At 46.3% G+C, this 15000-nt stretch overlaps 1 protein-coding gene across 1 annotated transcript in view; it reads right to left on the reverse strand.

Moving 5' to 3' along the window:
* LOC135573596 (disintegrin and metalloproteinase domain-containing protein 12-like) overlaps positions 1 to 15000 on the reverse strand; it is a 308097-nt gene that overhangs the window by 127201 nt on the left and 165896 nt on the right. Inside the window, 2 exon segments of the mRNA XM_065022859.1 lie at positions 11838 to 11986; positions 14428 to 14512. Coding sequence (XP_064878931.1) covers positions 11838 to 11986; positions 14428 to 14512 — 234 coding nt within the window.

The raw sequence follows: 15000 nt of genomic DNA on the forward strand, positions 1-15000 counted from the left end.
CAGATCCACCTCTACAAGGCAGCAGTGCCCACCTTTGCCAGAACTCTAAAGGACATCGCTCTCAAACGTATCCCCAACACTTCACACAGGAGCAACAGATCAATAGACACCCCACCCAGACCAGCGAGACACCCTCCCAGACCTGCAGGACCCCCCTGGACCTACACATAGAGGACCCACGCCAAGAGGAATTACATCCAGACCACAGCACACCCAGACACATCCACACCCCCACCCCAACCAATCAACACCCCCACGTCAACCATGCCCACACCCCATTTAGGCCCCCTCAGATCAGATCTATGCCACTCCTGCCCACCCCATGCACCCCACCCCCGCAAAGAGGGCCTCAACATGGAAGCCACACATACGCCCAGGTAGTGAGCGGGCAAACAGTCCCAACCCCCACTCTCACACTCGCCCAAGCCAATGGTATGTACCAGATGCTCAGCAGGCTCTGCTCACACTTACTGGCCTGAGGCCAAACCACGACCAACAACATTGGACACTCTATGGAACAAAAAGCCTTCACTATATCCTGGAATATCCAAGGCCTGAGGTCATCTGCCTTTGGCCTAAAGAGCAGAAACCCGGACTTCACCAAAGAAATCGGTAATACAGACATTGTCATCCTGCAAGAAACCTGGTATAGAGGAGACGGACCCACTGGTTGCCCTCTAGGTTACAGAGTGCTGGTAGTCCCATCCACCAAACTACCAGGTGTGAAACAGGGATGGGACTCAGGGGCTATGCTAATTTGGTATAGAGCAGACCTAACTCACTCCATTAAATTAATCAAAACAGGAACATTCTACATTTGGCTAGAAATTCCAAAGGAAATTATCCTAACAGAGAAAAATGTCCTCCTGTGTGCTACCTATATCCCCCCACTAGAATCCCCATATTTTAATGACGACAGCTTCTCCATCCTGGAGGGGGAAATCAATAATTTCCAGGCCCAGGGACATGTACTAGTCTGTGGCGACCTAAATGCCAGAACCGGACAAGAACCTGACACCCTCAGCACACAGGGGGACAAACACCTGCCTGGAGGTGACAGCATTCCCTCCCACATATGCCCCCCTAGGCACAACTATGACAACATAACCAACAAAAACGGGTCACATCTCCTGCAGCTCTGTCGCACGCTGGGTATGTACATAGTCAATGGTAGGCTTCGAGGGGACTCCTATGGTAGGTACACTTATAGCTCATCTCTTGGCAGTAGTACTGGAGACTACTTTATCACTGACCTCAACCCAGAATCTCTCAGAGCGTTCACAGTCAGCCCACTGACACCCCTATCAGACCAGAGCAAAATCACAGTCTACTTAAACAGAGCAATACCCAATCATGAGGCATCAAAGCCAAAGGAACTGAGTAACATTAAGAAATGCTATAGATGGAAGGAATGCAATTTGGAAACCTACCAAAAAACAATTAGGCAACAACAAATTCAATCCCTTTTAGACAATTTCCTGGGTAAAACGTTCCACTGTAATAGTGAAGGTGTAAACTTGGCAGTAGAAAATCTTAACAGTATATTTGACCTCTCAGCTTCCCTATCAAATCTAAAAATCTCAAATAGAAAACCAAAGAAAATGAACAGTAATGACAAATGGTTTGATGAAGAATGCAAAAATCTAAGAAAGAAATTGAGAAACCTGTCCAATCAAAAACATAGAGACCCGGAAAACCTGAGTCTACGCCTTCACTATGGTGAATCACTAAAACAATACAGAAATACACTACGGAAAAAGAAGGAACAGCACGTCAGAAATCAGCTCAATGTAACTGAAGAATCCATAGACTCTAACCACTTCTGGGAAAATTGGAAAACACTAAACAAACAACAACACGAAGAATTATCTATCCAAAATGGAGATGTATGGGTAAACCACTTCTCCAATCTTTTTGTCTCTATAACAAAGAATAAACTGCATAAAACATATACATGATCAAATACAGATCTTAGAATCAACTATTAAAGACTACCAGAACCCACTGGATTCCAGAACAAACTGGATTCCAGAACCCACTGGGTTCAGGAACAAACTGGATTCCAGAACCCACTGGGTTCAGGAACAAACTGGATTCCAGAACCCACTGGATTCTCTAATTACATTGAATGAGTTACAGGACAAAATACAAACACTCCAACATTTACATGACATTTAAGTCATTTAGCAGACGCTCTTATCCACAGCGACTTACAACCCAAAAAGGCCTGTGGTGTTGATGGTATCCTCAATGAAATGATCGAATATACAGACAACAAATTCCAATTGGCTATACTAAAACTCTTTAACATCATCCTTAGCTCTGGCATCTTCCCCAATATTTGGAACCAAGGACTGATCACCTCAATCCACAAAAGTGGAGACAAATTTGACCCCCAATAACTACCGTGGAATATGCGTCAACAGTAACCTTGGGAAAATCCTCTGCATTATCATTAACAGCAGACTCGTACATTTAATCAATGAAAACAATGTACTGAGCAAATGTCAAATTGGCTTTTTACCAAATTACCGTACAACAGACCATGTATTCACCCTGCACACCCTAATTGACAACCAAACAAACCAAAACAAAGGCAAAGTCTTCTCATGCTTTGTTGATTTCAAAAAAGCCTTTGACTCAATTTGGCATGAGGGTCTGCTATACAAACTGATGGAAAGTGGTGTTGGGGGTAAAACATACGACATTATAAAATCCATGTACACAAACAACAAGTGTGCGGTTAAAATTGGCAAAAAAACACACATTTCTTCACACAGGGTCGTGGGGTGAGACAAGGATGCAGCTTAAGCCCCACCCTCTTCAACATATATATCAACGAATTGGCGCGGGCACTAGAAAAGTCTGCGGCACCGGCCTCACCCTACTAGAATCCGAAGTCAAATGTCTACTGTTTTCTGATGATCTGGTGCTTCTGTCACCAACCAAGGAGGGCCTTCAGCAGCACCTAGATCTTATGCACAGATTCTGTCAGACCTGGGCCCTGACAGTAAATCTCAGTAAGACCAAAATAATGGTGTTCCAAAAAAGGTCCAGTCACCAGGACCACAAATACAAATTCCATCTAGACACTGTTGCCCTAGAGCACACAAAAAACGAGACATACCTTGGCCTAAACATCAGCGCCACAGGTAACTTCCACAAAGCTGTGAACGATCTGAGAGACAAGGCAAGAAGGGAATTCTTTGCCATCAAAAGGAACATAAATTTCAACATACCAATTAGGATTTGGCTAAAAATACTTGAATCAGTCATAGAGCCCATTGCCCTTTATTCAACAGGTCACACATCCCACTGCTGTGATTGGTCACTGTGGAATTTCACCCAGTAGATATGGGAGTTTATCAAAATTGGATTTGTTTTCGAATTCTTTGTGGATCTGTCTCTCTCTCTCAGTGTGACAGAAGTTGTCCTGAAAGACCCCCCCCCCCTAGCAGTTATTCTTTACAGCTTGCTGCTGTGCTGTTTAATGAGTATATAATCAGGAATAGTGTTCCTCTGTTTTCTATGGACCCGGTCCAAGTCAAACACACAGGGATGTATCCAGCATAAACACTCAAGTATGAGGCACTTCTCTCCCAGCTAGCTGGGTAGTAGTGCACTACTTTAGACCAGGATCTATAGGGTAGTATTGCACTACTTTAGACCAGGGTCTATAGGTTAGTAGTAAACTACTTTAGACCAAGACCCTATAGTGTAGTAATGCACTACACAACCCAGCAGTAGAGTCAACCAAACAACCCAGTAGGATCAACCAAACAACCCAGTAGGATCAACCAAACAACCCAGTAGGATCAACCAAACAACCCAGCAGTAGGATAAACCAAACAACCCAGCAGTAGGATCAAACAACCCAAACAACCAAACAAGCAGTAGGATCAACCAAACAACCCAGCAGTAGGATCAACCAAACAACCCAGTAGGATCAACCAAACAACCCAGCAGTAGGATCAACCAAACAACCCAGCAGTAGGATCAACCAAACAACCCAGTAGGATCAACCAAACAACCCAGTAGGATCAACCAAACAACCCAGTAGGATCAACCAAACAACCCAGTAGGATCAACCAAACAACCCAGCAGTAGGATCAACCAAACAACCCAGCAGTAGGATAAACCAAACAACCCAGTAGGATCAACCAAACAACCCAGCAGTAGAGTCAACCAAACAACCCAGTAGTAGAGTCAACCAAACAACCCAGCAGTAGAGTCAACCAAACAACCCAGCAGTAGAGTCAACCAAACAACCCAGAGTCAACCAAACAACCCAGTAGAGTCAACCAAACAACCCAGCAGTAGAGTCAACCAAACAACCCAGCAGTAGAGTCAACCAAACAACCCAGCAGTAGAGTCAACCAAACAACCCAGCAGTAGAGTCAACCAAACAACCCAGTAGGATCAACCAAACAACCCAGCAGTAGAGTCAACCAAACAACCCAGCAGTAGGATCAACCAAACAACCCAGCAGTAGATCAACCAAACAACCCAGCAGTAGAGTCAACCAAACAACCCAGCAGTAGAGTCAACCAAACAACCCAGTAGGATCAACCAAACAACCCAGCAGTAGGATCAACCAAACAACCCAGCAGTAGAGTCAACCAAACCGCAGCTCAACCAAACAACCCAGCAGTAGAGTCAACCAACCCAGCAGTAGAGTCAACCAAACAACCCAGCAGGAGTCAACCAAACAACCCAGTAGTAGAGTCAACCAAACCACCCAGCAGTAGAGTCAACCAAACAACCCAGCAGGAGTCAACCAAACAACCCAGCAGTAGAGTCAACCAAAACAGTAGAGTCAACCAAACAACCCAGCAGTAGAGTCAACCAAACCACCCAGCAGTAGAGTCAACCAAACAACCCAGCAGTAGAGTCAACCAAACAACCCAGCAGTAGAGTCAACCAAACAACCCAGTAGGATCAACCAAACAACCCAGCAGTAGAGTCAACCAAACCACCCAGCAGTAGAGTCAACCAAACAACCCAGCAGTAGGATCAACCAAACAACCCAGTAGTAGAGTCAACCAAACAACCCAGCAGTAGAGTCAACCAAACAACCCAGTAGGATCAACCAAACAACCCAGCAGTAGAGTCAACCAAACAACCCAGCAGTAGAGTCAACCAAACAACCCAGCAGTAGGATCAACCAAACAACCCAGCAGTAGAGTCAACCAAACAACCCAGCAGTAGAGTCAACCAAACAACCCAGTAGGATCAACCAAACAACCCAGCAGTAGAGTCAACCAAACAAACAGTAGAGTCAACCAAACAACCCAGCAGTAGAGTTCAGTAGGATCAACCAAACAACCCAGCAGTAGAGTCAACCAAACAACCCAAGGACAACCCAGCAGTAGAGTCAACCAAACAACCCAGCAGTAGAGTCAACCAAACAACCCAGTAGAGTCAACCAAACAACCCAGCAGTAGAGTCAACCAAACAACCCAGCAGTAGAGTCAACCAAACAACCCAGCAGTAGAGTCAACCAAACAACCCAGCAGTAGAGTCAACCAAACAACAGTCAACCAAACAACCCAGCAGTAGAGTCAACCAAACAACCCAGCAGTAGAGTCAACCAAACAACCCAGCAGTAGGATCAACCAAACAACCCAGCAGTAGGATCAACCAAACAACCCAGCAGTAGGATCAACCAAACAACCCAGTAGGATCAACCAAACAACCCAGCAGGATCAACCAAACAACCCAGCAGTAGGATCAACCAAACAACCCAGCAGTAGGATCAACCAAACAACCCAAACAACCCAGCAGTAGAGAAGTAGAGTCAACCAAACAACCCAGCAGTAAGAACAACCTTAAGGCTTTGTGTTCTAGTCAGGAGGACAAACCCCAGAGAAGGATCAACCAAACAACCCAGCTAGGGGAGAACCAAACTTTGTGTTCTAGAGTCAACCAAACAGGAGTCAACCAAACAACCCAGAGGTACTGTAGGAGAACAACAAGGCTTTGTGTTCTAGTCAGGAGGACTCCCCAGAGTACTGTGAGAACTAAGGCTTTGTGTTCTAGTCAGGAGGACTCCCCAGAGTACTGTGAGAACTAAGGCTTTGTGTTCTAGTCAGGAGGACTCCCCAGAGTGCTGTGAGAACTAAGGCTTTGTGTTCTATTCAGGAGGACTCCCCAGAGTACTGGGAGAACTAAGGCTTTGTGTTCTAGTCAGGAGGACTCCCCAGAGTACTGTGAGAACTAAGGCTTTGTGTTGTAGTCAGGAGGACTCCCCAGAGTACTGGGAGAACTAAGGCTTTGTGTTCTAGTCAGGAGGACTCCCCAGAGTGCTGTGAGTACTAAGGCTTTGTGTTGTAGTCAGGAGGACTCCCCAGAGGGCTGTGAGAACTAAGGCTTTGTGTTCTAGTCAGGAGGACTCCCCAGAGTACTGTGAGAACTAAGGCTTTGTGTTCTAGTCAGGAGGACTCCCCAGAGGGCTGTGAGTACTAAGGCTTTGTGTTCTAGTCAGGAGGACTCCCCAGAGTACTGTGAGTACTAAGGCTTTGTGTATATATAGGACACAACAAGGATGAGGAAATGATTTGCTGTTTGGGAGAAGTTTCTCAAAAACGTGAAATTTAAAAAAATGATGTCTGGACTTGTCATTTAACCATTGTCACCAACTGTGACTGCTCTGACAACTGTAGTGATAGGCAAATAGACACTGATTGGACTGTTTCTGTGGAGGGGGGGGCATATTGGACTGTTCCACCTTACCCTGTAGAAAGGGGTCATATTGGACTGTTCCAACTTAACCTGTAGAGTGGGGTCATATTGGACTGTTCCAACTTACCCTGTAGAGAGGGGTCATATTGGACTGTTCCATCTCACCCTGTAGAGGGGGCCATATTGGACTGTTCCAACTCACCCTGTAGAGGGGGGCCATATTGGACTGTTCCAACTTACCCTGTGGAGGGGGCCATATTGAACTGTTCCAACTCACCCTGTAGAGAGGGGTCATATTGGACTGTTCCAACTCACCCTGTAGAGGGGGCCATATTGGACTGTTCCAACTCACCCTGTTTTTAAAAAAAAAATTATTTCACCTTTATTTAACCAGGTAAGCAAGTTGAGAACAAGTTCTCATTTACAATTGCGACCTGGCCAAGATAAAGCAAAGCAGTTCGACACATACAACGACACAGAGTTACACATGGAGTAAAACAAACATACAGTCAATAATACAGTAAAAAAACAAGTCTATATACAATGTGAGCAAATTAGGTGAGAAGGGAGGTAAAGGCAAAAAAGGCCATGGTGGCAAAGTAAATACAATATAGCAAGTAAAACACTGGAATGGTAGTTTTGCAATGGAAGAATGTGCAAAGTAGAAATAAAAATAATGGGGTGCCAAGGAGCAAAATAAATAAATAAATTAAATACAGTTGGGAAAGAGGTAGTTGTTTGGGCTAAATTATAGGTGGGCTATGTACAGGTGCAGTAATCTGTAAGATGCTCTGACAGTTGGTGCTTAAAGCTAGTGAGGGAGATAAGTGTTTCCAATTTAAGAGATTTTTGTAGTTCGTTCCAGTCATTGGCAGCAGAGAACTGGAAGGAGAGGCGGCCAAAGAAATAATTGGTTTTGGGGGTGACTAGAGAGATATACCTGCTGGACCGTGTGCTACAGGTGGGAGATGCTATGGTGACCAGCGAGCTGAGATAAGGGGGGACTTTACCTAGCAGGGTCTTGTAGATGACATGGAGCCAGTGGGTTTGGCGACGAGTATGAAGCGAGGGCCAGCCAACGAGAGCGTACAGGTCGCAATGGTGGGTAGTATATGGGGCTTTGGTGACAAAACGGATTGCACTGTGATAGACTGCATCCAATTTGTTGAGTAGGGTATTGGAGGCTATTTTGTAAATGACATCGCCAAAGTCGAGGATTGGTAGGATGGTCAATTTTACAAGGGTATGTTTGGCAGCATGAGTGAAGGATGCTTTGTTGCGAAATAGGAAGCCAATTCTAGATTTAACTTTGGATTGGAGATGTTTGATATGGGTCTGGAAGGAGAGTTTACAGTCTAACCAGACACCTAAGTATTTGTAGTTGTCCACGTATTCTAAGTCAGAGCCGTCCAGAGTAGTGATGTTGGACAGGCGGGTAGGTGCAGGTAGCGATCGGTTGAAGAGCATGCATTTAGTTTTACTTGTATTTAAGAGCAATTGGAGGCCACGGAAGGAGAGTTGTATGGCATTGAAGCTTGCCTGGAGGGTTGTTAACACAGTGTCCAAAGAAGGGCCGGAAGTATACAGAATGGTGTCGTCTGCGTAGAGGTGGATCAGAGACTCACCAGCAGCAAGAGCGACCTCATTGATGTATACAGAGAAGAGAGTCGGTCCAAGAATTGAACCCTGTGGCACCCCCATAGAGACTGCCAGAGGTCCGGACAGCAGACCCTCCGATTTGACACACTGAACTCTATCAGAGAAGTAGTTGGTGAACCAGGCGAGGCAATCATTTGAGAAACCAAGGCTGTCGAGTCTGCCGATGAGGATGTGGTGGTTGACAGAGTCGAAAGCCTTGGCCAGATCAATGAATACGGCTGCACAGTAATGTTTCTTATCGATGGCGGTTAAGATATCGTTTAGGACCTTGAGCGTGGCTGAGGTGCACCCATGACCAGCTCTGAAACCAGATTGCATAGCAGAGAAGGTATGGTGAGATTCGAAATGGTCGGTAATCTGTTTGTTGACTTGGCTTTCGAAGACCTTAGAAAGGCATGGTAGGATAGATATAGGTCTGTAGCAGTTTGGGTCAAGAGTGTCCCCCCTTTGAAGAGGGGGATGACCGCAGCTGCTTTCCAATCTTTGGGAATCTCAGATGACACGAAAGAGAGGTTGAACAGGCTAGTAATAGGGGTGGCAACAATTTCGGCAGATAATTTTAGAAAGAAAGGGTCCAGATTGTCTAGCCCGGCTGATTTGTAGGGGTCCAGATTTTTCAGCTCTTTCAGAACTTCAGCTGAATGGATTTGGGAGAAGGAGAAATGGGGAAGGCTTGGGCGACTTGCTGTTGGGGGTGCAGTGCTGTTGACCGGGGTAGGAGTTGCCAGGTGGAAAGCATGGCCAGCCGTAGAAAAATGCTTATTGAAATTCTCAATTATGGTGGATTTATCAGTGGTGACAGTGTTTCCTATCTTCAGTGCAGTGGGCAGCTGGGAGGAGGTGTTCTTATTCTCCATGGACTTTACAGTGTCCCAGAACTTTTTAGAGTTAGTGTTGCAGGAAGCAAATTTCTGCTTGAAAAAGCTAGCCTTGGCTTTTCTAACTGCCTGTGTATAACGGTTTCTAGCTTCCCTGAACAGCTGCATATCACGGGGCTGTTCGATGCTAATGCAGAACGCCATAGGATGTTTTTGTGTTGGTTAAGGGCAGTCAGGTCTGGGGAGAACCAAGGGCTATATCTGTTCCTGGTTCTAATTTTCTTGAATGGGGCATGTTTATTTAAGATTGTTAGGAAGGCATTTTTAAAAAATATCCAGGCATCCTCTACTGACGGGATGAGATCAATATCCTTCCAGGACACCCCGGCCAGGTCGATTAGAAAGGCCTGCTCGCTGAAGTGTTTCAGGGAGCGTTTTACAGTGATGAGTGGAGGTCGTTTGACCGCTGACCCATTACGGATGCAGGCAATGAGGCAGTGATCGCTGAGATCTTGGTTGAAGACAGCAGAGGTGTATTTAGAGGGGAAGTTGGTTAGGATGATATCTATGAGGGTGCCCGTGTTTAAGGCTTTGGGGGTACCTGGTAGGTTCATTGATAATTTGTGTGAGATTGAGGGCATCAAGTTTAGATTGTAGGATGGCTGGGGTGTTAAGCATGTTCCAGTTTAGGTCGCCTAGCAGCACGAGCTCTGAAGATAGATGGGGGGCAATCAGTTCACATATGGTGTCCAGAGCACAGCTGGGGGCAGAGGGTGGTCTATAGCAGGCGGCAACGGTGAGAGACTTGTTTTTAGAGAGGTGGATTTTTAAAAGTAGAAGTTCAAATTGTTTGGGTACAGACCTGGATAGTAGGACAGAACTCTGCAGGCTATCTTTGCAGTAGATTGCAACACCGCCCCCTTTGGCAGTTCTATCTTGTCTGAAAATGTTGTAGTTTGGAATTAAAATTTCTGAATTTGTGGTGGTCTTCCTAAGCCAGGATTCAGACACAGCAAGAACATCTGGTTTAGCAGAGTGTGCTAAAGCAGTGAAAAGAACAAACTTAGGGAGGAGGCTTCTAATGTTAACATGCATGAAACCAAGGCTATTACGGTTACAGAAGTCATCAAAAGAGAGCGCCTGGGGAATAGGAGTGGAGCTAGGCACTGCAGGGCCTGGATTCACCTCTACATCGCCAGAGGAACATAGGAGGAGAAGAATAAGGGTACGGCTAAAAGCAATAAGAATTGGTCGTCTAGAACGTCTGGAACAGAGAGTAAAAGGAGGTTTCTGGGGGCGATAAAATAGCATCAAGGTATAATGTACAGACAAAGGTATGGTAGGATGTGAATACAGTGGAGGTAAACCTAGGTATTGAGTGATGAAGAGAGAGATATTGTCTCTAGAAACATCATTGAAACCAGGAGATGTCATTGCATGTGTGGGTGGTGGAACTAATAAGTTGGATAAGGTATAGTGAGCAGGACTAGAGGCTCTACAGTGAAATAAGCCAATAAACACTAACCAGAACAGCAATGGACAAGACATATTGACATTAAGGAGAGGCATCCTTAGTCGAGTGATCAAAAGGGTCCAGGGAGTGGAGAGGTTGGTTTGGGGGTCACGGCGATTTAGACAGCTAGCCAGGACATCGGTAGCAAGCTAGCATAGGATGGAGGTCTGTTGTTAGCCACCTCTTGCGTTCCGTCAGTAGATTAGTGGAGTTCCGTGTTGTAGAGGGGATTAGTCCAAATCACACAACAACAAAAAAATAAAAACAATAGATATAGTTATAGAGGCCCAAGAAGAAACATGTTAATAATAAAAATAAATAAATTGTCAGATTGTCTATTCTGAGAGCAGCCGGTAAGACAGCTAACGGTTAGCAGGCCGCAGATGGGCGTTCAGGTAACGTCGCGACGGAGGAGCCAGCCGGATCTCCTTCGGGTAGATAACGTCGGCAGTCCAGTTGTGAAGGCCCGGTGGGGCTCCGCGTAGGCAGTAAAACGGGTCCGGATAGGTGACTGCAGCCCAGGAGTGATTGACGGAGCTCAGGAGTGATTGACGGAGCTGGCTAGCTCGGAGTAATTGATGTTTGCTCCGGAATCGACGAAAGCAGATAGACACACGGATAGCAGCCAGCTAGCTGTGAGATCCGGGAGTGAATGTCCAGAGAGCAGTTGAAATCCAGGGACATGGAGAGAAAAATCGGTCCGGTATGTTCCGTTCCGAGCCGCGCTGCGCCGTACAAAACTGGCGATAGATTTTCGAGTTAAAGGATAGCTGATGACCACAAACCGTGGTTAGCTGAATACTAACGAGTTGCCAGTAAAGAAGCTAACTAGCTTCTGATTAGCTTCTGGCTAGCTCCTGGCTAGCTTCTGGCTAGCTTCTTGGAGTTTCTGGCTAGCTTCTGGCTAGCTTCTTGGAGGATTGCAGATTTGAGGTAAATAATACGTATTTATACATATCAATTGGTGAGGCAGGTTGCAGGAGAGTGTATTGAAGATGAGTTGATGGAAAATAAAAATAAAATGTATGTGAAAAAAGTTGTAAATATATATATATACACGACACGACAAGACGAGGACAAAAGACGTCTGAACTGCTATGCCATCTCGGGCAACTAAAGAGGGCGGCCATATTAGAGGGCGGCCATATTGGACTGTTCCAACTCACCCTGTAGAGGGAGTCATGATGCAGCCTCCTCGGTCCACCGTCACCCTGCAGCCACACCCCCGCTCTGGGGTGTCATGGTTCATTCCAAAGTTGTGCCCGAGTTCGTGGGCCAGAGTAACCGCTGCTCCCAGGGGGTTGTCCGAATGATCCTGAAAAACAAGAACAATCAGCCAACCAACCAATCAACCAACCAACCAATCAACCAACCAACCAACCAACCAATCAACAACCAACCAACCAACCAACCAACCAAACAACCAACCAATCAACCAACCAACCAATCAACCAACCAACCAACCAGCCAGCCAGCCAGCCAGCCAACCAATCAATCAACCAATCAACCAACCAACCAAACAATCACCAACCAATCAACCAACCAACCAATCACCAACCAACCAAGCAATCAACAACCAACCAAGCAATCACCAACCAACCAAGCAATCAACAACCAAACAAAATCTCCATTCCAGCACAAACGGGGATATGATAAAGAGATTGTGTTTTTTAGGCCTAAATGTAATGTAAAAATATATATAATTCAATTGAATTCAAATTCATCTCAAAATAGGCTTGCGTAATCAAATTCTGTCGAGCGAAAATTTACTGAGGCAAATGTATGTTTTTACCTTAATTGTTTCCGTATTATAATTTGAGATTGGCGCAAGACTTAATTACTTTAGAAGAAGTCAAGAGGTAATAAACAATCTAGTTGGGTGTAGCAGATGCTAGTTGGGTGTAGCAGATGCTAGTTGGGTGTAGCAGATGCTAGTTAGTTAGCAGTGCTAGTTGGGTGTAGCAGATGCTAGTTGGGTGTAGCAGATGCTAGTTGGGTGTAGCAGATGCTAGTTGGGTGTAGCAGATGCTAGTTGGGTGTAGCAGATGCTAGTTGGGTGTAGCAGATGCTAGAGATTGCTAGTTGGGTGTAGCAGATGTTGGGTGTAGCAGATGCAGATGCTAGTTTGTAGCAGTGCTAGTTGGGTGTAGCAGATGCTAGTTGGGTGTTGCAGGTGCTAGCTGGGTGTAGCAGATGCTATTTTGGGTGTAGCAGATGCTAGTTGGGTGTAGCAGATTGCTAGTTGGGTGTAGCAGATGCTAGTTGGGTGTAGCAGATGCTAGTTGGGTGTAGCAGATGCTACATTGACATTGACTTGACTCTGTACCCCCCCTGTATCCACATTGACTACCCCCTGTACTGGTACCCCCTGTATATAGCCTCCACATTGACTCTGTACCCCCTGGTGACCCCCTGTATATAGCCTCCACATTGACTCTGTACTGGTACCCCCTGTATATAGCCTCCACATTGACTCTGTACCAGTACCCCCTGTATATTGACTCTGTGACTCCCCTGTATATAGCCTGACTCACACCCCCACACATTGACTCTGTACTGGCTGTATATAGCCTCCACATTGACTCCTGGTACCCCCTGTATATAGTCATTGTGACAAATAGCCTCCACATTGACTCTTGATTTGTATATAGCCTCCACATTGACTCTGTACTGGTACCCCCTGTTTGTTGACTCTGCCTCATTAAATTGACACAGTAAAAGCCTCCACACACACTCTCCACGGTCAGTGACAAATAGCATTTGAATCAATACTTCTCCTGATTTATTAGGACAAGACGGTGTGTCATGACATAAACACTGGAGTTGACGTGGCCTGCGTTGAACAGGCTCATTAAAGTGTGTTGACGTTGACGTGGCCTGCGTTGAACAGGCTCATTAAAGTGTGTTGACGTTGACGTGGCCTGCGTTGAACAGGCTCATTAAAGTGTGTTATCCTGATGTAAGAGGGAGCCAAGTATCCAACAACGAGGGAGGTGGAGAAGAAGAGGGGGAGGAAGAGAGGGAGCCAAGAATCCAACAACAAGGGAGGTTGAGAAGAAGAGGGGGAGGAAGAGAGGGAGCCAAGAATCCAACAACAAGGGAGGTTGAGAAGAAGAGGGGGAGGAAGAGAGGGAGCCAAGAATCCAACAACGAGGGAGGTAGAGAAGAAGAGGGGGCGGGAGAGAGGGAGCGATGAATCCAACAACGAGGGAGGTGGAGAAGAAGAGGGGGAGGGAGAGAGGGAGCCAAGAATCCAACAACGAGGGAAGTGGAGAAGAAGAGAGGGAGGGAGAGAGGGAGCCAAGAATCCAACAATGAGGAAGGTGGAGTACAAGAGAGAGAGGAGAGGAGAGGAGAGGAGAGAGAGGAGAGGAGAGGAGAGAGAGGAGAGGAGAGGAGAGGGAGAGGAGAGGAGAGGAGAGGAGAGGAGAGGAGAGGAGAGGGAGTTTCAGCAGGGTTTCCTACATAGTTAAACTATATGTGTCAAAGAGCACAGAACAGTCAAGTGGATCTGGTCATTCACATAAAGAGTTCAATACCCTCAGACGCTGTCACACACACGCACGCACGCACGCACGCACGCACGCACGCACGCACGCACGCACACACACACACACAAACGCACACAGACAACGCACACAGACACACACAGACACAAAGACACATACACACGCACACACAGACACACACACACACACACACACACTTTGTAAAACAGCTGAGTCAGTTAGTCAGAAAAGGAACCGAGCCTCTCACCATGACGATGCCTCCAGACTGCTCTGCTGTACACATGCTCATGATGGGTGCCATGCCGATGGTGGTACCCTGGAAGAACACCCCACTGTGGAGACAAACAACATCAGTAGAACACCAGTAGAACACCCTGCTGTGGAGACAAACAACACCAGTAGAACACCCTGCTGTGGAGACAAACAACACCAGTAGAACACCCCACTGTGGAGACAAACAACACCAGTAGAACACCAGTAGAACACCCTGCTGTGGAGACAAACAACACCAGTAGAACACCCTGCTGTGGAGACAAACAACACCAGTAGAACACCCCACTGTTGAGACAAACAACACCAGTAGAACACTCCGCTGTGGAGACAAACAACACCAGTAGAACACCCCGCTGTGGAGACAAACAACACCAGTAGAACACCCCGCTGTGGAGACAAACAACACCAGTAGAACACCCCACTGTTGAGACAAACAACACCAGTAGAACACCCCGCTGTGGAGACAAACAACACCAGTAGAACACCCCGCTGTGGAGACAAACAACACCAGTAGAACACCCTGCTGTTGAGACAAACAACAACAGTA

The sequence above is a fragment of the Oncorhynchus nerka genome, linkage group LG10 (assembly GCF_034236695.1).
Source record: "Oncorhynchus nerka isolate Pitt River linkage group LG10, Oner_Uvic_2.0, whole genome shotgun sequence".
NCBI lineage: Eukaryota > Metazoa > Chordata > Actinopteri > Salmoniformes > Salmonidae > Oncorhynchus > Oncorhynchus nerka.